Source organism: Dermochelys coriacea, chromosome 4, assembly GCF_009764565.3.
Source record: "Dermochelys coriacea isolate rDerCor1 chromosome 4, rDerCor1.pri.v4, whole genome shotgun sequence".
Lineage (NCBI taxonomy): Eukaryota > Metazoa > Chordata > Testudines > Dermochelyidae > Dermochelys > Dermochelys coriacea.
Window position 1 is genome coordinate 53821724 of NC_050071.1, and position 26038 is coordinate 53847761.

The 26038-nt window shown below is 40.8% G+C and overlaps 1 protein-coding gene across 1 annotated transcript in view; it reads right to left on the bottom strand.

The window, feature by feature from the left end:
- RNF150 (ring finger protein 150) overlaps positions 1 to 26038 on the bottom strand; it is a 185898-nt gene that overhangs the window by 19655 nt on the left and 140205 nt on the right. The window contains exons 5-6 of the mRNA XM_038398569.2: positions 24039 to 24135; positions 14041 to 14251 (exon numbers count right to left, since the gene is read on the bottom strand). Of these exons, the coding sequence (XP_038254497.1) occupies positions 14041 to 14251; positions 24039 to 24135 (308 nt within the window). The remainder of the gene's footprint in view (positions 1 to 14040; positions 14252 to 24038; positions 24136 to 26038) is intronic.

A 26038-nucleotide genomic window follows, 5' to 3' on the forward strand; every position in this document is an offset into this window, starting at 1 on the left:
TGATGAAGTGAGCTGTAGCTCATGAAAGCTTATGCTCAAATAAATTTGTTAGTCTCTATGGTGCCACAAGTCCTCCTTTTCTTTTTGTGAATACAGACTAACACGGCTGCTACTCTGAAACCTGTCAATTTAATATGTGTATCCCAAGGTCAGAAAGATGAATGAATGCTAATGGCTACTGTGGCTATTTTATTTTATTTATCCTTCTGCAAACACAAGGGGAGAAGGTTCCTGATCAAACAAGTTTACAGTCTTGTTTCGACACAGCGTACATTGGGTATAGGATTGAGTTTGAGGTGGCAAAGGAAACATTTTTTTAAAGGCTTCATGAAAGAAGCGCTTTTAAAGGAGGCATTGGGAGAATGAGAGAAGTGGCACTGGGTGCATAGGTAGGTGGACACCAAGCACATGGATGAGACAAAACGAAGGATACAAACAGGGCTGTAAGAAAGGAAGCCTGGGTGAGCAACAGTAAAAGAGAGAAAGTAATGTGATACATCCGTGAAATTGTGATGGAAATGTCTCTTGCATTACATTCCGGCTATGGATCACAAATGGTGTCTTTTTCAGAAAGAGGGGCACCACCAGCCTTGGTGTCATTCACAATCTTTCGCACCATGCAATAAGTTCTACATTCCAGCTTTATATAGATGTTGAACAGAAATGGTCCTAATTCTGAACACACTAGTAACCCACTTGATTACCTAAACATTTAACCACACATATCCTGCCTGCCAACCCACTTTTATCTGCTACCAGTAGTTGTTCTAGCACTGAAACTTATGTTTTGGTTTGCTTCTCATTAAAGGTGAAGTTTACCCTTTTGCTGATGGCTCATGCATCACTTAAGGTCTATATTCTCTTTTTAGGTCATAAGTGGGACATAAGTGGGGCATAGGCTTTGTGTTGGCCTTCTGCACAGGGTGAATTTCACAGTAAGGTTCTTGTTTGTTGGTGTCCTTTCAGTTTTGAATACCTCTCCTAACAATACATGTAGATTAGAGTTACTCAAACTCACTTTAGGGTTTCTATTTTTGTTTTGTTTTGTACGAGGGAGGGTGGCAGGGGAATGCAGTACATTAAGCTGTGGCCAACACAGACTAACAGATTAGACTTTATACTGGCAGCTATGGTCTATCCATGAAACCGGTACAAGCAGGACAGGTAAAGTAGGAGCAGCAAGAAGGGTAAAATAAATCAACACAGCTGGCAACACCCTTTCTTCTTAAGTATGAACATTTACTCGATAATTTTGTAAATAGTGTACATGTAACCAAGACCAAAGAAAACACACATCACAAAGTCCCAGGTCAAAGGACATTTAGCAATCCTGAGGAGCTATAAAGTTTATGCTTTTCAGGCCACAGGAGTAAAAGATTTAACCCATGTGGCAAAGAGCTGTTTTTATTAGGACCAAGCTTCCTTTCATTAGGCCAGAAAAAGAGACTGTATCAAAACCTTTCAGTTTTGGACAAAACAGAATCATAGAATATCAGGGTTGGAAGGGACCTCAGGTCGTCACCTAATCCAACCCCCTGCTCAAAGCAGGAACAATCCCCAATTTTTGCCCTAGATCCCTAAATGGCCTCCTCAAGGATTGAACTCACAACCCTGGGTTTAGCAGGCCAATACTCAAACCACTGAGCTATCCCTCCCCCCTAAATAAAACACATTCAATGTCTTCTGGGTCTTCTTTTACTGTCTAGATAAAAGCATGTGGAAATATTTCTTGATTTAAGCAAAACGCAGAGTTAATTTTATATAGGAAAACCAGGCAATTTTAAAAGTAATTATGTCCAGATGAAACTGCAAATAGAATAGGAGGTAGACAAGAGTAGAATGATGTCTAATTGGATCAGAATTCTTCAAGATTTTATCATCTCTTGCAGCAGTGCTAATGTTAGTGGACAAAATTCTAACAAATGAGAGTGTGCGTACATTCATGCATGACTATTAAATAGCAGCCTAGAAAAGTACCACCTGTAAATCAAGCACTTTCTCCCATGTCTTGTCCTAATAAAACCTTTAAAATCATTTAAAGTACATCTCTTTTTAAATGGGACATTGTGACGCTCTGTACTTCGGGGGAACACCCTACACCCCCATCTTTACAAAATGATGATGTGGTATCCAAAGCAAAGTTTGTCATGTTGGGTGTCTTCGGAAGGTTCATGATGCACTGAGCATGGTTGTTATAGTGATGTTATAGTAATTTTACAGTAATGGTATAGTAAGGTTATAGGTTATAATTTCATGTATATAATTATGAGGCTGAAAACGTATCCTCATGGCTTAAAATAACAGGCAAAAACTCTTCACACCTCATCAGGGCAGGTATGGGACAAACCCAGCCCAGCCTCAAAGGAGCAAAGGATGCTGGCCTAGGCAACAACAAAGGATCTGTTAGACTCTCGAGGGAGTCACCCTACTTCCTTTGGTCAGTTTGGAACTGCGATGAGGTAATGCTCACCTGACTCTCAAGGGGGTGGGGGAGAGCAAAGCCAAGAGGGAAGAAAGGACATGATAAAAGGTAGAAACATTTGCCATGCTCTCTCTCTCTCTCTTCCACCTACATCTACAGACACTACACCAAACGACTGAAGCGCTGATCAAAGGGGAGAGCCTGGCTGAAGAGCTACCAGCCAGCTTGTGGTGAAAAGCATCTAAATTTATAAGGGCATTAATTGTTAAGATCAGCTTAGAATGTGTTTTGCTTTTATTTCATTTGACTGTTTTTATTTCATTTGACCAAATCTGACTCCCCTTGGGATAACAAGCCTGGTACATATCAGTTTCTTTGTTAAATTGATGAACTCATATAAGCTTGCAGTGTCCGGTGGGCATAACTGGACTCTTCAAGACAGAGGTTCCTAGGGATATTGGCTAGTGTCATTCGGTTGCACAATCAAAGAAGCAGCTTACATGCCAGAGGCTGTGCGTGAACAGCCCAGGAGTGGGGGTTCTCACAGCACAGCAGGGTAAGGCTGGCTCCCAGAGTCAAGGATTGGAGTGACCTAGCAGATCACCAGAAAAATAAAGGCAGCCCTTCTGTTGTTTGATCTGAAATCGAGGTAACAAGAGCATTTCATACAAAAGATTTTTCAGATGATTCAACTTTAAGATAAAGTTAAGTTTTTAAAAGTTGAAACAAATCTATGAAGTCATTTAACTTGACCTGATCTGACGAAATGTCAGGCCAGGTTCCTTATTTTACCATCTTTAAACAAGTGATTTTTTTTTTTGCTTCTTTAATCCGCTTCTTTCACTTTCTTTCCCCTCTATTAACAAAAATAATACAATGAAAGAAGAAAAAAATTCCATTTGCCAGATCTAAAGGTGCTAAGGACATGTGACAATTACAAACTGAAGGGAGGACACGGCCACAAAAAACAGCAAAGCTAGTGCAGTGGAGGTAGTTTCAGGTCACTGATCCAAACCCATCCCATCCCAGTAGTGATGGAAAGCTGTTACCACTTGACAACTGTTTGGCAGCCTACTTAAAATAAGTGTACCATCTCAGTCCAATCTCAAGTGGACAAGCTTTCACATAACAAAAAAATCCATTATACTTGACACTAACTAGTACCCTGGTTGGAAGACTCCTTAGAAAGGCCAAGGGTTGAGGCACTTATAGACTGCTGTGCTTGTGAGGAACCTCTGTGAAGTCAATGGGGCTCTGTATGGGTGCAGTACTCTGCTTGTGTGCAAGAGGTTGCAACACCCAGGGGTGGAATTTACCCCTGTGCAGAAGACCAGCAAAAGGCCTATGCATGATCTGAGTCCTCAAAATAGGGGGTTAGTGGGACTGAAGTGGTGCATAGGCCTTGTGCATAAAGAAAAATCACAGCCATAATGAACAAGGAGATTTTACTGACTCTATGAGGAGGCCAGCTCAAGATCAGCTTTAAGGCTCATTGGCCAGGCAGAATGGGGAAACCTATGTTTATTTATTGAGAGAGGATTTCAGTTTGCAGGTTTTTTTTTACAAGCAGTATAACAAAACAAACAAAACCACTGGAAAGGTGAACAAATCCTTTAAAAATGTGAGGAAGATATTCCTAGAAAACTAGGTCATCTGGTCACCCAAGGTGTGCCATTAACATGGCCACCTTGCTGCTCTGCTGCAGACAAACCTTCTAACAGAAGCAGATGTATTAAGTCTACTGAAGTGTTACTATCCAATTTACACCAAGACAAAAAACTCATTTCTGAACACTTTACTTGAATTGAAAAGCTTCTGCCTCTATTCCATTCATTTCAATACATCTTTAATTATGGAAAAGGTTTTTTCCCCAGATTTTAAAAAAAATACCTCTGTTCCCTTTGAAATACCTCTGTTATCTTTACAGTTTTTAAAACCATTTTTAAGTTCTGAACCTTCACACACATTCTTTGGGAAAAAAGAATGAAGGTGACTTATCATCCTACCCACTGAAGGGAAGCTAAGATAGTTATTTTACCTTTCAATGATCTGACAACCAGGAAAGTTACTTGTGAAACCTCTAAATAAATGAAGGTACCTTTGCACCACTAGTTTTAAATCTGTGTTAGTATTTCCATCATTAACACTGCTATAAAAATAGTGTAGCCATTTTTCAGATACAAAATTAAAAAATAAACTGTTAAAAATATTTTAGTTGAGCGCCAATGGCCTAAAAAAGGCTCCGTTTTTAAACTGACAGTTTCCATATGGAAAAAGAATGCCTTTTGGGGATCTGCAAAAAAATTAAAAAAAGTTAAAATATGGCCCAATTATTTCATTTAGAAATAATATGAACCTTCTGACTGAGAACAAACATCCTTTACATGCACAGAATTCCACTGGGAAGGCAGACTTGCGTGCAAGCATTAGTCCAATCCTTACTAATGAGAGATAACCTGAATTTTTTATTTGCCACATCTATTTAGCATGATAGAGAAAGAAAGAATTCCTTCAAACAAACCCAACTGCATCCAAGTTAGTGGGTGGAAAGCACAGTAATTAATAGTAGTCCAGGCTGATCAGTCCAAAAGATGATCTCTCCACTCCAGCTTTTCCTCGCACCTTTTCCTTTAAAATGTGTTCTCAGAATGGAAAAGGCCATCAACCTCTGAACAGTTGGGAGAGCAGGCATCAGAAATTCCAGAGCAGGATTTGTTTAGAGTTGTGTTTTCTAAACACTCTAATTATAAGAGTATTGAAGCCCTAATGATTGCTGGCTTTTCACATATTAGAAAGACATTTTTAAAGGTATCACTAATATTTTGGAAGGGACTTCTAGATCGATATTTAGGATGTTGAGTGTCTCTTTAAGCAGAATTGACACAATGTTTAGCATAGTTCTTAAGTAAATGCCTCAGCCTTGTTAAACATACCATGCATGTTGGACAAAATGCACCTCAAGTACCACCTTACACGTTTGATATGTTACTTTGAAAGGGCCATGTTCCAGCAGAATATTCAAAAAATGCTGTCTCATTTTATAACTTTATCAGGAGAAATTTTTATTTTTTAAAATTTTTAATCAACTTTGCATTTTTGTTCTTGAGATAATGGCTATTAAAGAAAGAAATTATTAAAAAAGCACGTTTATCATGATCTGATATTCCAGGGATGGTCAACCTGAGCCAGAATTTACCAATGTACATGGCCAAACAGCCACAGTAATACGTCAGCAGCTCCCCCACCCCACTCCCAGTGCCTCCCGCCCCCGGCAGCCTCTCCAATCAGCGTCTCCCCCTTCCTTCCTGTACCTCCCGATTGGCTGTTTCATGGTGTGCAAGAGGCTCTTGGAGGGAGGGGGAGGAACGAAGGCATGAGGGGGTGGGAAGGGTGGAGTTGGGGGCAGGGCTTGTAGCAGAGCCAGGGGGTTGAGCAGTGAGCACCCCCCAGCACATTGGAAAGTTGACACCTGTAGCTCCAGCCCCGGAGTTGGTGCCTATACAAGGAGTCGCATATTAACTTCTGAAGAGCCACATGTGGCTCCGGAGCCACAGGTTGACCCTCCCTGTGATATGCTGTCCTCTCTTCACTAGTAGGCTTCAGGACATTTTGGTACACAGGTGCTGACTTTTGTTTTTGCCTGTGGGTGCTTTTGAAGAGGTGTGTCTGTTTGGGGTGGGGATGGGGGGGCTCTCTGCCAGTTTTGGGGGGAGGCTATTTTTAGCATATTTATACACTTCTTTCATATTCTAGTTATTGACTGTGTGTCTATCATTGATATCTTAATTTAATCATTATTAAACTACAGAATTATAGTATATTAAAATCATTGCACTCTCCTACAAGCTGTCTTCACGAATGGCCCAGTTTAAAGACATTATGTCTTACTGTAGCTTTCTGGATAAAACTATCACCAACACAGTGGCTCATATGTGCTCAGTACCGGATTTACAATGGCATCAATGTGCTGGGCCCACATGCAGAAAGGGCCCCAGTGTATGGTCTGCCCCCACACTCTGCCCCCACTCGGCCTCTTTCCCGAGGCCACACTCGCCGCTCACTCCTCTCCGCCCCACCCCTCTCTTCCTGCTCGCTCCCCACCCTGTGCAAGCAGCAGGCAGGGGCTCAGGGCGGGAGGAAAGTCTGAGTGGGGGGCAGGGCCTTGGGCAGAGCAACAGGCGGGGCTTCGGGGGAAGAGGCTGAGCAGGGGCAGGAAGAAACAGGGGGTGGGGCAATGGTCTGAGTGCCAGGGCCCACAAAATATTAATCCAGAGCACCCCCTATTTTTTTCGGTGGGTGCTTCAGTTCCAAAGCATCCATGGCGTCGGCGCCTATGTTTTGGTATCTTGTTCTGCATCTTTTCCATACATTTTCTCTGCTTGCAGCACTTTTCTTTGTCATCATGCAGCACCATGCTAATCAGAACGTAGGAAACAGAAGAAAAACACTTCCACCACACAGATTTCCAGATATGTTTCTGTACTTGGTACAACGTGCCATAACAGAGTCTAATTATTGTCACAACAGAGCATATGCTCTTGCCCTCTCTCCAAAGAGAAGTGCCTCAGGCACATTATCTAAGTGAAAATCAAGAGAACGTCAAAGAAGCCTGTTGGTGCTATTAAAAATGATAAATCCCAAAGTTGTGTGTATATTTCACAAATGTTTTTCTGGGTACTTTGGAAGTTAAGTGTGTTTCACACGCAGGTCTGGAATAAGACAATCCAGAACCCTGAGCACAATATACTACAGGGCCCCCCTGTGGCCCCATCACTGTGATATAGTGGTGGCAGGGGTGCCCCTTGCCTCCCAGATAGGTAAATAGCATGGGGTTCCCTTTTCCTGCAGAAGATGCCATTCTCCCCTTTACAGAGACTTGGTGGTAGCAAAGTATGTCCCCCCCCCACGCCCTCCAAGTACTTATCCCAGTAGCTGGAGTGTGCCTGGGTAGGTGGTGTGTTGGCCTGCTGCACTCTTCAACTCTTGCCACACACAGAGTCCTCCACTGAGATGCATGGGGCGGTATCCCCCCACAGAGCTATAGTTTCAGGCTGGCTGCAAGTTCAGGCAGATGTCACTGTATCGATCTTCCTCAGACTGAGGAAACTAGTTCAGTTAAAATAAGCACTGACAAAAACCCTTAACCAAAACTTGAATTCAACCGTTTTGAGATTCCTAAAACATGTTACATTTGTGGGGAAAAAAAAGGTCTCTTTGCATGTCCTGATTTTGGCTGGAACACAAAGTGCCATGATAACTAGGGAAAAGCTGTTTTAAGAGTATGCTGCAAAGTACAATATGATCTTGTGATGAGAAGGTATTACCATGAAAAGATGAACATTACCACTTTTTGCTGACCAGGTGAAACCAGTAAGTATTGAAAATTTTACAAGAAAACTTGAATTCATGAGCCCAAAGTAATTTGGAAAAAGCTTTTGTTAAGCACATTGTGACAGGAATGATGAACACAGGCCTAGCTGGAGGCTGTTTTTAGCGTTATGAAATTTTATCTGTATGTTAGAGCCAGACCTTGAAAACATGAAAATTTCAAAGACCATTATACCAAGATGAGACAGATGATACGAGCCCATGGAATATTCATAGGCCTTTGTATGAATACATGTTATATATATTTGTGTGTTCCTAGCTCACAAAGCATGCGGGGAGACAGCCTGTGGAATTTGAATTCACTAGGGTATGATTAATGAAAAATCCCAAGGCTGGCTATGCAGCTATCCAGTCCTTTGAGCCTTGGGCCCCACTGGGGATGGAGAGGGCAGGAGAAAGGGGACAGTGATTGGCTTTTACCTGTTTTCAGGAGGCTGGGAGACAAAGGCTATTGGGGATAAAGGCTGACTTTAAAAAGACTTCCTGGGATCTTGTTTTTGATTCAACAAATGGATATGACCTTTCGTCCAGGGGGGACCCCACTATCCTGAAAGGTTGAAAGAACTGAAACTTGTCAGGGTCCCCATAAGGCTGATGGACGACTTCTGGTACGTTTAGTAGATATTAGACCTTTATATATTTTCTATGTACGTTTCTGTTCCTAAATAAAGAAACTCTGCTTTGAAAGAGCTGGTAAATCACTGTCCTTGTGGAGAGAAACTAAAAGAGCAAGGGGCTGAATGTTTGTCAGACCTGCTTAGGGAGAATCACAAGGAGACTGCAGTGTAAAACCCTGTTCAGAAAAGAGTGGATGAGAGTCTCTACCCAGAGAGATGACAGTTAAGGTATATATCTACACTGCAATTAAATGCCCACAGCTGGCCCATGTCAGCTAAAAGTTCCTTTGCGTACATTATCTTAGTACTGTCTGAAACAAGACTACATCAATGACACAAAGGAATGTTTAGCATGTAGCAGAGGGGTCCGCCACACTATTGTGTGGCACATTGCTGTGGACCAGAATTTACACCTGACCTGTTGCACACTAACACACTGTGTAGACAAGCCCTTAAAACAACAAATCCAGGACCTCAGACTACTGTAATTATCAGTACCTGCTAATTGTCTAGTTTAGCATCACTTTGGAGTTTTAACCGGGCATTAACACACATTGTATCGAAGGCACTTTGGACCCAATCCTCTCACTTTTTGAGTAAGTGGATCCCATGAGTATTCCATCTCTAGGATACAAGTTTGGTGTTTCGATGCTTTCACCATTAGCTTGTGCAGTTGTCACATGCTTTTCTCTCCTCAAATTACTCCTCAGAACAAACTACTAACAACACAGAAGAATGGCCAAGTGACTACCAGTAGATAAGATAAAGAAACTACACAACTAGTGTGAAAGTGTCCTGACAATCTACGTCTTTGGAGCTTATCCCGAAAAAACAATAAAACCCAGGAAAAGAAATGTACTGCCATACCTATCTGAAAGACTTCACAATTGAACTAAGGGTGAAATTGGTCAGCTGAAACTTTTTTGGTGAAAAATTCTGCTTTGGTGACACCAAAACATTTTGAGAATTTGTGTTGGTTTCACCAAATTGTGTGTAAAAAAAAAAAATCTGAAGAAGTTGGAATGTTTCATTTTGACATTTTCAAAATGGAAAGTTTTAAGTTTTTGGTTTGAAATAACTTTCCACTGAGAAATTTCCTTTAATTCTATCAAAACCCTTTAAAATGGTTGAATTTGAATGCAATGTTTTGTTGAAAGGAACTGTTTTGTTTGACTTATAGCAATTTTTCTTCTACTTTTTTGGAATTGCCAACAAACCAGAAAACACATGCACATAGTTCTGCTTCACAGCTTCAGGTCCACATAAAATCTATGGACCTCCCAGCTACTCAGCCATCTTCAAACTGAGCACAGTGGTTACTCCAGCTCAGGACCCTTTCTCTTTCTGGTGTTGCCTTGTGAGTTTCTAGAGTTGGGGCGAGGGGGAGTTGAATTTAGTGGGCCCTCTGCAGCATGCCAATCATTTTCTTGAACAGGTGGAGTCAGTACATGTGTCCCTTTGGGGTTTGTAGAGCTTGAAAGGCCAGAGGTATTTATAGGCCTGGCCAAGAAATAAAATATGAACAGTGAATGAAGCCTGAAAATGCACACAAACTAACTGTTACCAAAAATAGCAAACACCATGTGAACTGGGAAATTTCCATATGATCACAGATGAAACAAAAGTACATGAATGCTTTATTTATCTCCAAATGCCAGACTTCTAACAACTATTTTATATTATATCTATATACATACACACACACACACACACACACACACACACACACACACACTACCTGCTCTTTTCCTAAGAGAACTACAGTATTTTTAACTCAGACACTTAATGCTGATTATACCTGGTTCAACCATAGGTGTGGGAAGGATCCTTTAATGCTGACCTTGGGCACTCTATGTAAAGTCAGGGATAACTGCAATTTCTATGCTTGTGGAAATGCAAGGATTCCACGCACAGAGGAACAAATTGCTCCAAAGGGGGTAAGAAGGGGAGGAGAGATGGCCTTGAACGCTGTCTGCATTAACTCAAGGAGCTGGCAGTCTCCAGAAAGGGAAACATGCTGCACCATTCAACGGGACATTGTCAGGTGTACACTTCCCATTGCTCACCCAGGCAAAACCCTCCTGCTGGGCCACTGGGGGCAGTTCAGCTCAGCATCACCCCTTATTCAGGGCTGTGGCTAAATGCCACAATCTAACCCCTGCTTTAGATTTGCATGGAATTGCTCCTGCTCGAAGGTGCTATGACATTTCCAGACATGATAGCTCTTACTGCAGAACAGCCCACTAAGAAGAAACAATGCAGTGTGACCATTACTACAGGTGAGGGAATGGGAAAAGAGATTTGACACTTTGGAGACCTTAAGATTAACAGGGTCACTGATTCTTGAAATGGTAAATCCATAGCTGAGCTGAATATAAAACTAAAGAAATTCTCTCTCTCTTTCTCTCTCTCTCTGTCTAATCTTAAAATGCAGTATCAGCTGATACACGCAGGGATTGAAAAGGACACTCAAGGATTTAGCATACAAATCCTATTATTAACACCACCTAACAAACATTTCCTTGAAGACTGGAGCCCCAATGTGCTGGGTGTTGTAATGAGATTGATTGAGTGTACCTCCTGGTCCTTTACTTAGTGCTCTGAGCTACCTGATCTTGGTTTTTAATAAGGGGTGACAAAGGTGAATTCTACAATGAGTTCCATCTAGCTCTTCATTTCTTTCCAGGAAAGTTACTAAGGGCCCTGAGGAAGAATTTCTCTATTCAGAGGAAGAGGGAAATGTCCTCTGAGCACATTCACAAAAATAAAGTAATAGCACTGGCAAAACTGCATGTATGAAATCTTGGCCCCAGTGAAATCAATGGAAGTTTTGCCATTAATGTCAATGGATACAGGATTTCATCCCACGTATGCAGCAGTATGAAAACATCCTTCCTCCAAGCCCACTTTGGGAGGGTCCCTGCCTCTGGATCCTGTCAGGAAACAAATAAACCCCCAAACAGTAACTGAAAGAAAAACCAACAGCACTGTGAGATAAGCACAGCAATCCACAGAAACTACAACAGTGGCAGCAAGTGCAGGGTTTGGATGCAGTGTACTCTGTAAACACTGCATGGCATCATCTCACACAGGTTCAATCATAAGAAGAAACCACGCAAATCTCCAGTACAGACTCAGCCTAAAAGCACTCTTCTGTCATTAACAGTACATAAGCGGGGAGGGGCAAAAATCAAATACCTCCGCAAAGATTCCTGGCAGCAGCCAGAGCCATCATTTGTAAAATCACAGACAAACCAAGTTCATGCTGGGGTAGGATGGGGGGATGTTGGGGGAAGCTTTGTGGTTCTAGGTCTTTGACTACACTAGAACTATTCAACTAGAATTAATACAATTAGTGAATACAATTCTGACATAATTCTTGTTGTTTAAAGCCATGTCTATAATACAGCTATAACCAAATCAGTTACACCATGGTTGCCCTCTGACCTCCTTATAACCTGGTTTAAGTTGTAGTGTGTATTGGCTGTACCTGTGCCTCACCTAACTGGGTTAAAACTGTCTAGTTTGAGAACGTCAGGGCTTAATTTCAGAGGGGGCGGAACACTTGCAGCTCCCACTGAAGCCAATTGGAGTTGTGGAGTTCTCATCACCTCTGAAACTCAGGCCCCTAACTCTCAGCAGAACACGAAGGGGTTAGTTTACTGCCAACCCCTTGCAAAATGAACACGGTCCAGTTGCTGAATACTATTGTGAATCAAACCATATGGATGCGTTATTGAGATGATGCAAGTTTGCGCACCTAACCATGCCAAAAAATTTTCAAGCATTAAATGTAATCCTGAAAAAAACAAAGTATAATAATCACCTATACCTAATAAATAATACTGCAGCCCAACTATTATTAACTGAAAAACCAAGCACCAAATCAGAATACCACGGATGAGATTGTGTGCAAAGCGTAGTACATACATGTACAGCCCGGGGCACTGAAGCTGGCCAAGGTAGCTTTAAGTTTCCAGTATGCCTTCCTGATTCTGGTTGTTCTGAGGGTTGATGCAATCACTCAATGCACGTAGGAGCTGCTAAGTTACCACCTCCAGTCCTTAGCTGCCAATAGGCTGCAGCACCATCTAGAATCTCCACAGTGTTATGGGCAGTTATCCTATCAATGTAGGTGCTTATGAAGTGGAGATTTCCCCCTGCCCAGTTCAGGACTTATTCTGGTTCCTTTTAAAAGCCGCAGCAGCACTTTCTTCCAGTGCTTTGCAACCAGCCCCGGGCTCTGGACCAGGAGGGAGAAACTCTCCCCTTAGCTTTGCCATTTTCAGTAGAATTCTCTGATAGGGATACATTGCCACTGCTGCTATTTGAATGACGGAAAGCAACATCAATAGATTCATGCTGTATATTATCCTGTGCTGATTTTTTCATTAATAAGGGTTAAGGGTTCCCTAATACGAGAACCACAGAATCTAGATTTGGGAGTTTTGGTGGATAATCAGCTGAACATGAAGTCCCAGTGTGATGTTATGGCCAAAAGAGCTAATGTGATCCTTGGATGTATAGATAGGGGAACCTTGAGTAGGAGTAGAGAGGTTATTTTATCTCTGTTCTTGGCACAAGTGTGACTGTTGCTGCACAATTCAAGAAGGGTATTGAAAAATTGAAGAGGATTCAGAGAAGAGCCACGAGAATGATTAAAGGATTAGAAAACATGCTTAATAGTGACAGACACATGGAGAACAATCTATTTAGCTAAACAAAGAGAAGGTTAAATGGTGACTTAATTGCAGTCTACATACATCTACATGAGGAATAAATATTCAAAAATGGGTTCTCCAATCTTACAGAGAAAAGTATAATAGATTTCAAAGGCTGGAAGTTGAAGCTTGCCAAATCAGAATGGAAATAAGGCACAGATTTTATAACAATGAGGTAATTAACCATTGGAACAATTTACCAAGGGTTGTGGTGAATTCTCCATCTCTGGCAATTTTAATATCAAGATTGGATGCTTTTCTAAAAAATATGCTCTAGCAATTATTTTGGGGAAGTTCTCTGGACTGTTTTATACAGGAGGTCAGACTAGATGATCATAATGGTCTCTTTTGGCCTTGGAATCTGTGAATCTATTTTATGTTACTGAAGCAAGAGTGAAACTCTGCATGTATAAAAAGAAATAGTACATCGAAGAAAGGCAGACCAGGGGATAAGGAGTAGCCAAACAAGGGCATCCAACAAATGAATTTAACAAAGGAGCTGGGTTATAGGTGTAGATTATCAAGGAAGGCCTTGGTAAAAGGATTCAGTCAAACAACATGTAAAGATGTCTATAACTTTAGTCTACTTTGTTTTAACAGAAAAGACCTATTTCTACTTAGTCTAGAGTATTCTTCCATACATTTCACTTTGCTGTTCTATCAGATTCAATCAATTTATTTGCACACTGGGTTCAGAGTATGTGAGATACAGTAATACTCCATGATAATTCAAAGGTACCATTTTAAGCCAAGTTATTTATCCTCTAGATTTCAGGGAAATTTTAAAGTAGTAAAAACAATATTCCAAGCCCCATGCATCTATATATTTCTTTGTGATTCAGGTTTCTGCATACTATTGTCAGGGCAAACTCTGCCAGAAGGAGAAACTTACTACTTGTTGTGAAGTTACCCTCCCCAACCTGGGGAAGAGGATCTGCATCCTGGATGACTTGTAGTACTCCCACAGTCCGGACAGGAGGATCCAGAGCTACAGAGCTTTCATTCACAGTTATATCACTAGCTCCTGTAATCTGATTAGTTGGTGGTCCTCCTATGGAAGCTTCAAAATCTGGAGGTATATCATCTATGCAATCCGCATTTGGCTAATGGAAACAAAAAAAAAAAAGTCTTTGAGCTTTTATTCTACAGAGAAAATATTAAGGACTACAGTTACAAGAAAGAAGCCCAGTATCCTGTCTTCTGACAGTGGCCAATGCCAGGTGCCCCAGTGGGAATGAACAGAACAGGTAATCATCAAGTGATCCACCCCGTTGCCCATTCCCAGCTTCTGGCAAACAGAGGTTAGGAACACCATCCCTGTCCATCCCGGCTAATAGCCATAGATGGACCTGTCCTCCATGAATTTATCTAGTTCTTTGTTGAACCCTGTTATAGTTTTGGCCTTCACAACGTCCTCTGGCAAGGAGTTCACAGGTTGACTGTGCACTGTGTGAAAAAAATACTTCCTTTTGTTTGTTTTAAGTCTGTTGCCTATTAATTTCATTGGGTGAGCCCTAGTTCTTGTGTTACGAGAAGGAGTAAATAACTCCACGAGTCATGATTTTATAAACCTCTATCTTCTCGCCCCTTAGGCATCTCTTTTCCAAGTTGAAAAGTCCCAGTCTTATTAACCTCTCCTCAGATGGCAGCCATTACATACCCCTAATAATTTTTGTCGCCCTTTTCTGAACCTTTTCCAATTCCCATATGTATTTTTGAGATGGGGTAACCACATCTGCATGCAGTATTCAAGATGTGGGCATACCATAGATTTATATAGAGGCAATATGATATTTTCTGTCTTATTATCTATCCCTTTCTTAATGATTCCCAACATTCTGTTCACTTTTTTGACTGCCATTGCACACTGAGTGGATGTTTTCATTCTCTGAAAACAATGACTCCAAGATCTCTTTCTTGAGTGGTAACAGCTAATTTAGACCCCATCATTTTATACGTATAGTTGGGATTATGTTTTCCAGTGTCCATTACTTTGCATTTATCAACATTGAATTTCATCTGCCGTTTTTTTGTCCAGTCACCCAGTTTTGATAGATCTTTTGGAGTTCTTCGTAGTCTCCCTGGGACTTAACTGTCTTGAGTAGTTTTGTATCATCTGCAAATTTGCCACCTCACTATTTGCCCCTTTTTTCAGATTGTTTATGAATATGTTGAATAGGACTGGCCCAATACAGACTCCTGGGAGACACCACTATTTACCTCTCTCCATTCTGAAAATGGACCATTTATTCCTACCCTTTGTTTCCTATCTTTTAACCAGTCTTAAATGAAATAACTGCTCTAGATTTTCTTCCTGAATTTATACATAAGTGGTTGTAGTTAAACATTAATTTAGATTTTTTTCCTCTCACCCACTCCTTTTAGGGCCCTATCCTGCAATCACTTACTATTATATCTTGTGCTTATTACTGTTGCCTCACTGATTTAAATGGGACTATGATAAATATTGCAATTTTGGGCCCTTAAATGGTAATATCCAATAAATACATAGTTTATTTGCTTTCTACATATCTGGATCCTCTTAATACTATTTGTAGGAAGACTATCTTGCAGTATGCAGAGGAAATGTTTAGTATGAAAAGGTCTTGCCCAGAATATTGATGTTTGCTTCCTCACAGAAAAAAAAAAAAGTCTGAGGGAGTGTGTTATGGAGTAAATGAGCACATATATTGATATAATCTGCCTATAATTCTGGAGGCGAGGAACTGATAAGAACTGCATGTGTGCAGATTTGTATGAGGGGTGGAAAAGGGGTGTATATAGTTATTGCTAAGAGAAGGAAAAATGTTTTCAATATTAAAAGACTTACATTTTGCCTATACTGTACTTCATTTCTTATAGCTGAAAATAATGAGAAAAAATAAAGAATTCATTGTAATGGGAATTTCAGGAGTCTTCCCTGTATTGTGGTCCCAGAGAAACCAAGTGAATTAAAAAACAAAAACAAAAGCAAAATAACTGTTTAGCTCAGAATTAAAACTCATGCCTATAGATGCACATATCCCAGTAAATTCAGGGCTAATGGAAAAGTGATTCAGTTGCATTTAAAGCAGATGGTTACAGAGCTTGTGTGTTTTGGTGCCAAGACCTCTTAATATCCTCGAGACAGCAACTCACTGGTCAAGCTGAGAAGACCAATTGCAGTAGAATTTACTGATCTTTCAAGCATTTCTGTATTGCTTTATTTCCTGACTGTCAGACTGATGATTTCTGGAGAGTTCCCCTCTGAACACTAATGGCAATTGTGTAAGTCAATTCCCTTTGCCGTACATGAGAATGCAGGCTCCCCTAAGCCTTTCAGCAAAGGTGTCAGGTCTGCTCTCTCCATAGCAGGGAGAGGTTGAGCTTGCACACCCACTTCAGAAATAATGCCTTAAGGTTATGCCATAAAATAATAAAAACAAGGAAAATAGAAGGATTAGGGTACTGTGTGCAATGCATTCAACAGCACCTGTAAGCATAAAGGGGCATATTCAGATAGAACTGCAGTTACACAAATATCCTGTTAGGCCTAAAAAAGTTAGCAGACACTACAGGGTAGATTTTCAAATGTATTTAGCTACCTAATCTGTTTAGGCACTTTTGAAAATTCCACTTACTGAGCATCTGCATCTATAGTCGCCTAAATACTTTTGAAAATCTGATTCAGAGGCCCTAATCTAGCAAAGCATTTAAACATTGTTAATGTCAAGCATCTGAGTAGTCCCACTGAAGAAAATGAGACAGCTTCTGTTTTTTAAACTAAACCTGTGCCCAAGAGCTTTACTTGATCAGTCCTTTAGCCTATTTCACTCTTTCCTGTGTATTTTCTGTCTGTTGTTGTTTCATGCCAGGATAATGGACTTAAAAAAAACTGCAGACTTTTACCTGTCAGTTCTCTGAGTTTATTAAGTCCCATGATAAAAAGTCTAAGGGAAAAAAAAATTCATGAAAGCTGGCAGTTTCTCAAAATGACACTATTAAAAGCACAGCAGCAAGCTATCCCGATGCAAAAGAAAGTAAGAGCAGCAGTAAGAAGCCAACATGGCTCAATCAGGAGCTCTTTCATGGCCTGAAATAAATCAAAAAAGGAACCTACAAAAAGTGGAAACATGGATAAATTGCTAAGGATGAATAGCAAAGAACAGCACAAGCACATAGGGACAAAATCAGAAAGGCTGAGGCACAAAATGTATTACTCCTAATAAGGGATATAAAACGCAATAAGAAAAACTTCTATAAATACATTAGGAGGAAGAAAAAGATGCAGTGTATAGGTCCACTACTTAGTGGGAAGGAGAGCTAATAGCAGATGACATCAAGCAGGCTGTAGTGTTTAATGCCTATTTTGCTTCAAGAAAAGGAGTACTTGTGGCACCTTAGAGACTAACAAATTTATTTGAGCATAAGCTTTCGTGAGCTACAGCTCACTTCATCGGATGCATGTAGCTGTAGCTCACGAAAGCTTATGCTCAAATAAATTTGTTAGTCTCTAAGGTGCCACAAGTCCTCCCTTTCTTTTTGCGAATACAGACTAACACGGCTGCTACTCTGAAACCTGTTATTTTGCTTCAGTCTTCACTAAAAAGATTAATTGTGACCAGATGCTTTACACAATTAATATTAACAATGGGAAAAAGAACACAAGCCAGAATAGACAAAGAGTAGGCTAACGAATATTTAGATAAGTTAGATATATTCAAGCCAGCAGGCCCTGACGAAATTCACTCTTAAGGTACTTAAAAGAACTAGCTGCAGCAATCTCAGAACCATTAGCAATTATCTTTGAGAACTCATGGAGGATGGGTGAGGTCCTAGAGCAAGGGTGGGCAAACTTCTTGTCCCGAGGGCCACACTGGGATGCCAAACTGTATGGAGGGCTGGGTAGGGAAGGCTGTGCCACTCAAACAGCCTGGCCCCTGCCCCCCTATTCACCCCCTCCACTTCCCATCCCCTGACTGTCCCCCTCAGAATCCCCCACCCATCCAACCCCCCCACTCCTTGTCTCCTGACTGCCCCCTCCTGGAACCCCCAGCCCCAAACCACCCCCTCTGGGATCCAACCCCTTATCCAACCCCCCCTGTTCTCTGTCCCCTGACTGCCTCGCCCCCATCCACACCCCTGCCCCTGACAGGCCCCCAGGGACTCCCGCACCCTATCCAACCCCCCTTGTTCCCCACCCCCGACCACCCCAGAACCTCCAACCCTAACTGCCCCGACTGCCCCCCCCCGGGATCCCCTACCCAACCCTTCCACCACCCCCTTACCATGCTGCTCAGGGTGGAAGGAGCTCACAGCCCCGCTGCCCACAGGGCAGCGTAACTGCAGGGGAGAGGGAACAGTGGTGGAGGGACCGGGGACTAAGCTCCTGGGCCAGGAGCTCGTGGGGCTGGGAAGGACAGTGGCCCACGAGCCGTGGTTTGCCCACCTCTGTCCTAGAGGATGGGAGAAGGGCAAACCTATCTTTAAAAAAGGAACAAAAAGGACCCAGGGAATTATAGACCTGTCAGCCTAACTTTGATACCTGTAAAGATACTGGAACAAGTTATTAATCAATTTGTATTGTATTGTAGTGGATAATAGAGTAATAGATAATAACCAACATGGATTTGTAAAGAACAAGGGGGAAACAGTAGATGTGATATATCATGATTTTAGTAAGGCTTTTGACAAAGTCCCATGTGACATTCTCATAAGCAAACTAGGGAAATGTGATCTAGATGAAGTTTTTATAAATTGGATGCATATCTGGCTGAAAGATCGTACTCAAAGAGTAGTTATCAATAGTTTGCTGTCAAAACTAGGAAGATGTATCTAGTGTGGTCCCACAGGGTCTGCCCTGGATCCATTTTCATTAATGATTTTGATAATGGAGTGGAGACTAGGCTTATAAAATCTGTAGATGACGCTAAGGTGGGAGTGTTTGCAAGCTCTTTGGAAGGTAGGATTATAATTTAAAATGACTGACAAATTGGAGAATTGGTCTGATATCAACAAGATGAAATTCAATAAAGACAAATGTAAAGTTCTGCACTTAGAAGGAAAACTCAAATGTACAAATACAAAATGGGGAATAACTGTGAGGCTGTAGTACTGCTGAGAAGGATCTGGAGGCTATAGTGGAACAGAAATTGAACGTGAGCCAACAATGTGAAACTGCTGAAATATAAATAAATAAATAAATAAGAGCACTAATATTCTGGGGCATATTAACAGGTTTCTTATATAAAACATAGGAGGTAATTGTTCCACTCGGCACTAGTGAGGCCTCAGCTGGAGTACTGTGTTCAGTTTGGGGCACCACGTTTTAGGAAAAATGTGGACAAACTGGAGATAGTCCAGAGGAGACTACAACAATGGACACCTAACCTATGAGGAAAGGTTAAAAAAGGGCATTTTAGTCTTGGGAAGAGACAACTTAGAGGGGTCTGACAGTCTTCAAATATGTTAAAGGCTGTTATAATGATGATGGTGATTAATTGCTCTCCATGTCCACTGAAGATAGGACAAGAAGGAATCGGCTTAATCTGCCGCAAGAGAGATTTAGGCTGGATATAAGGAAAAGCTTGCTAAATATAAGGATAATTAAGGATTGGAATAGGCTTCTAAGGGAGGTTGTGGAATCCGTGTCACTGGAGGCTTTTAAAAACAGGTTAGACAAACACTGCCAAGCATGGTCTAAGCATACTTGGTCCTGCCTCAGTGGAGGGGGCTGGACTAGATCATTTCTCGAGGTTCTTTCCAGCCTTACATTTTTATGATTCTATGTTACAAACTTAGCATTACTTTAAAATGGTTCATAATAAAAATATATTCATTTAAACAATCTTCATATGATTTTCTGTTCACAGACTAAAGTATAGAATGTAGTCAGACAACAAAAAACCTAAACCACAGTTTGGGGGCTTTCGCGTTGGGGAAGAGACTAAACAACAGTTGGCATGAAGACAAAGTGCATCTGCAAGCATACAAAATTCTAAGCAACTTGAGCGAAGAACAGGCTTTATCCTGCAAAGACATGAGTCCCACTGAACTAGGAGTATTCACGTGTGTAAAGCTATGCATTATGTTTACTTGCAGGACCAGGACAAAAATTGCTGGGCACAAACATCCACATTTTTTTCCATTAGATTTCTTTTCAAACAGTTGTTGCAAGCCTTTGAAAGTTCATTTTAAAATCAAATTTGGTTTTGAGGGTTATACAATTTAAACAAACAGTCTAAATATATATACACACACACACGTGCATATATATGTGTACATATATATTTTAGATATATATGTGTACATATATATTTTAGCACTATAACTAAGCAAATGTTTAAATGTTTTCCCCCCAGTTATCCATTCGCTCTTCCCTTGTGTTCGCAGTTTTTGCTAGGATGAGCTTTTATGACCAATTTTTAAACCCTTAAAAATAGGAAAGAATGGAAAGCCTGGCAAATACTAACTAAAGCGGCACAAATGTCATGGTTCAATTTAATTGATCCCATTTTACATGAAGGTTTAATATCATTTTACTTGGAAAAAAACTAAACAGTAGACTTTAATCCTAATGATATCAAATATTGCTTTTTTAAAATTACTATATCTATCTCTATCTCTATCTATCTTTTAATCTCAGAGTGACACAGATATATTTTGATACATTTTGTTAGGTACATTAGTTTCTCTAGTTCTCTGTACATATGGGTTTTTAGGGCCTGATTTTAAAAATGGGAGTCTTTCCACTGACTTGAATGGCCTTTGCATCAGGCTCAATAAAAGGCTCCAACTCAAGCAATCTAGTAAAAAAAGTGCAGTAGTTTGCCTGTTCAGATCATGTTTCTGGGGAAGGAGTCAGAACTGAAGGAAGATTATTTTACTTGATATGATCATCCCAACAATGATGTAGCTCTTTGAAATTGAAAGAAAAAAAGTTTCCCCTTTAGACACCAAGACCAGAAGAAGCTAAGCTTTGTGAGCTGAATTCACCATTAGCGTGCCAATGAAAGGACTGAGACCAGGCATTTGCTTCTGTAAATGGTGGCAGAATTCATTAAGGGTGGAACACCTCCAGGGGACCAGGCTGCCTCAGCAGAAAGGAGATAGATCTTAATGGGAGCTTCTGGGCACTCACCAGTTTTGAAAATCAGGCTAGTTATTTACATGTCTAAATAGGCTTTAGTTTTAGGCAGCCATTTAAAAAAATCTTGACTATGTAGTAAACTCTGTGATGAAATTGGCATGCAGTGACTTAAAAATTTAGATCTAGGTTTTTTTAAGAACAAGATCAGTTACAAACTATTATACATTCCTTTTAAAATTCATACTCACACAAACCAATTTTCAAATGTACACCACCAAGGTAAATATACAGCTGGCATGAAGATATTCTATATTATAAATGGAGCCAGTAGCACTGCCTATAAGCCAAGGTTTCCAGACACTTTCCATTATAAGACTGTTTTTAGTCATTTATAACTTTGCCAAACTGCAACCATTTGGGTTGAAGTTTTCCAAGACGGGTGTTTGCCTCAAACTGATTTTTTTTTAGGGGCAGTGGGGGTAGTTTTGGTTACAACAGTTCAGCAAGAATTGAGAATGAGGTTAGGGAGGGAAAATATGTTTTGCCCTTGTTAACCAAATTCATACAACTGTTTAATTGAGAAGCTGTAGTGGCTTCATGCTTTGGAACAGGACTTGAAATTGGGAAGGAGGGTGACCTTTATGTCACAGACATGCTTTTTCCAGTCCCTATGAAATTCCACTCAAATTTGGCCAAGTTTGAGCCTCTGAAAATATCAGTTCACACATGCTCAGTAGAAACCTGTTAAGAGTTTGGCAGCTACCTTCTCTGAAGAGTCCATCAGTACCAAGCGTGCTCCAGCTCAGCGGACGCAGGAGCTGAGCAGCACTTTCCTGCAATTGTTCCCCCTGGCAGCCAAGGACTGCTGCGGCATAGGAAGCCATAACTGAGAGAAGGGAGACTGTCTCTCCTGTGCTCTTTTTATGCTCCTCGTGCTGGGGCCCAGGCAGCAAAGAAGAATCAGCCTGACTTGAATGCAGAGGGGTGAAGAGCAGTGGGAGGGGAGGAGAAGCTGGGGAGGGGTGATAGGATTATGGGGAACAGGGACAGGAACCTAAGGGGAAAGGGGATAAAGGAGCTGGATCTTGGGGGGCAGGGAGTTAGGAGTAAGGGAGCAAAGGGGACAGAGATAGGCTAAGGGCAAAAGAGCACACTCCCCTCCAGAACCTGGAACTGAATGCAGGAGTTCTGAGTGGTTTCTTTTCTGTCAGCAATAGCTGTGAAACCCACTGGCAAAGTGTGCATCTCATCCCCCTCTAATGGTTGGTCTGCATGCAGCATAACAGCCTACTACTGCTGCAAGTTACTTAGAGATCTGTGGTAAGGGTGGATCTTAAGGTCCTAACCCTGCTGATGACGCACGTGAAAGTCAGTGGAAAAAATAGTATGTGATGATGCAATTAAACACAGTATTGTAATGCATACTAGGGGGCTGAATGAAGGTTGAACATGCAGCCTTAACACTGGAATTTCCTAATTTCTGAGTGTTTGACTTTGCAACTTAAACAATCTTTCATTGTAGTTTTTTTACGTATGTAACACACACACACACACACACACACACACACACACACACAATCAAGAAGCCTAATTACAATGTATCATTAGAATTATAGTATTTGCCTCCTTTTGACTTTATAATTGTACTAAGTTAATGGACACACCTGTATGATTATTTTATTATTGCGCTATTTCCTAGAATAATAATTACAGCACTTGTATCAGCCTAAGTGAGCTGTAGCTCACGAAAGCTTATGCTCAAATAAATTTGTTAGTCTCTAAGGTGACACAAGTCCTCCTTTTCTTTTTTCGTTTCAGTAATCTGTTTGGATTATATGTCCCCATGTCATTTCACTGCTGCTCTTGGGGATAAGTACATTAGCTGTCCTCATTTGTTCATCTGTTGGCCTTTGTCTCATTTCTCTTGTGTAGTGCTCAGATATGTAATGCTGGCATGCTGCTGCCTCAGCTTGGGGACAGTGTATTTACAGCAGCTGTTGGCATACCAACCACCACTGGTTCAATGTTCAACTTGACAGTCAGGAGATACTTTTTCACATAGCAAAAACCTTGATTAATTTCTTGGTGGAGAAGACACTGAACTGTGAGATACCTGTAAATTTAGGGAAATTAATTGCTGGCAGAACATGTACTAAGTATATTTGACAATAAAATCCAAAGTTAATTGGCAAGTTTTGGCAGGTTTCTAAACAGATCTGAATTTACCAAGTGACTAACAATCTAACATTTTCTTACACTGTAATTACATGAATCTCATATGTTTAATCATTTGGGGGAAATGTTATTTTTCATAACTAGAATTATGAGCTCAAGGCCTGCTGTTATGCAAGGATGCCTTAAGAGAGGAGATGGAACCAGACAGAAAAGGCAATGACTTTTGCAATCAGAATCAGAGGCAAACTGCCTTAGAATGATACATCGGGAGAGTTTTTATTTGTACACCCTTTGCTTTGAGGCAACAAGGAGGAATGTAGTTAAAAAAATATGGCCCTGATTTAAAGAGTAAATAGAAAAGGTTTATATGTGAATGTACAACCCTGCCACAATTACTTAAAACAATCCAACCCCTCAACAAACCAACCAAGCAATACAGACACACATGCACACCCGCCCAGCCAAAGCCCACGGGGGGAGGAGGGAAAGGTGAGAAAAATAGATGTCTGCTTGTGTTCCTATTAATAAATCAGTGTACCATGGTGATGAACGTAGTATGAGAACCTAAATAACACACAGATGGGCATGTATAAAGGATGGAGGTGTTATCACTCTATTGTGACTATCCTGTTGCATGACATGCTTACCGGAATCCCTAGAGCTTTTAGAATGTTCATTTTACACATAGGGCAGGTGCGATGATCTAGCAGCCACGGGTCTACGCAAGATTTATGAAAAAGATGCCTGCAATAAAAAGCAAGATATTTTAATTCAAATCCATCCAAGTGTAGCTTAGAGCTATTCAGTCATTACCAAGAGTTGCTTCTGAATGTAGTATAATCGGGAGTTTTGAAAATGTAGTTTTCTGGTATATGATAAGGATTATAAAAGTGCATAGATAGGAGCATAAAATCACTGTACTAAATCTTATTCAGATAAGCACACTGTTCCCTGCCTGTTAGAGTTCACTGACAAAGTGCAGAAAGTTAGATGTACAAAATTAGACACCAACAATCAGAAAGCCAAATGTACGTATAGCAGCAAAGCCAACTTTCTTAAAATGCTATAGACTGCCAGCTGTAACACAGATAAATGAAACTCAGCTTTTGGTAAAGGTCAGATAACATATATATCTGTTGGTTCCATAACACAAAACTGATCCTACCACAGTGACCCAGAACTTTAAATAACTGTAACATGAAGCCATTTTGCATCTGTTGTTATTTTGTAGGATCATGATAGTGTGTAGGTAGAAACACCCCCCTTTTCTTTTGAGAGAGAGAGAGAGAGAGAGAGAGAGAGAGAGAGAGAGAGACTGACCCCGAGACCTTTCGGGTGAGCCCCCCCCACATCTATTTTCCTGCCCCTCAAAAGCCACCCATGGGAATGAGCATCTCTAGACAAACATTTCTCCCTCTGGAGCCAGTTGATACTATCCCTTCAGCCAATGTGAAGTGATCATTAGCCAGACAGTGAAGGCATTCTGCCTACATATTTATCCAGTTATGGGAAATACAGTTTCCTAGCCAGTTGTGTCAGTGTGTTGTCAGTTGTCTAAAGCTGCTTGAACAAACTGGAGGTTGCATACTCAAAAATGTAATTTATGCACCTCATTCATTCTTGCGATGATGTTCTGTTATGTTGCATTTGAAAGGATAAGCACCTCAGCATACTCCGAGAACAGAGAAAAGTCCTACAGTTCTGCAGGGTGAAGAATTTAAGAAATGCTGGGAGAAGAAATTAAGAGAATTTCTCAGGGGGCTCAGATACGAGACAGGGAAGTTGTTTGCTGTCTTTGTGCCTCAGTTGGAGCATCCCTACAGAAAACAGCTCCCAATTTCTTTTAATCACTGTAGTATATGGAGAATTATAGCCAGATTTTTTTAGTTATTTGAGAGTACTTCAACTGAGGAGAGGGGGTATACCAGTTGCATAGATTGCTGTGAGGAAGAACATTCTGGAAGCCTGACTGCAGCTGAATGGTGTATTGTTGGTACAGTGAGTTGGTCTCCAGTGAGACACTGGAGCAGAGATTTCCTCTCCTATATCCCATGGATTTTTGTGAAAGCTTGTGGTTTTTCATTATTCATCTGTGGATTTTTATTAGAATAATTGTTGGTTTGTTTCCTGTTAACAAACAGTCAATTTTGCAACATCTTGGACTTTTAATTCACTTAGCCAAGTGTAAGATTCATTGACTTATCTCACACATATGTTTGCTGTCCCCTTGAACATGCCATGTGGCTCTATCTGCTCTGTAACATTTTTACGTACACCATTGGTCCAGCTACACTGTTTCTGAAAAAGAGGTACAAAGTTTTCTCATGTAACCATAGCCTCAACACCTAAATCTTTGTGTAGCAGTCTGAAAATACACTCACCCACCTAAAAATCTGATTTACATATAGAAGACTTAAGCAAAAATCAGGAGGAGGACACTTTTATTCTGAAATAAGAGTGTCCATACTCAGATTTGCATCAAAATAACAAAAGCTGTGAATTAAACATATTTCGGTTATTTCAATGCAAATTTATGTGTAGAGCAGTCCTAAATATCTTTTCTCTAGCAATTAACAGATGTGCAACATCGTGCATGTCAAATTTCAGCTCAACATTTACAATTGAGGTATTATTAAAAAGCCCTGCC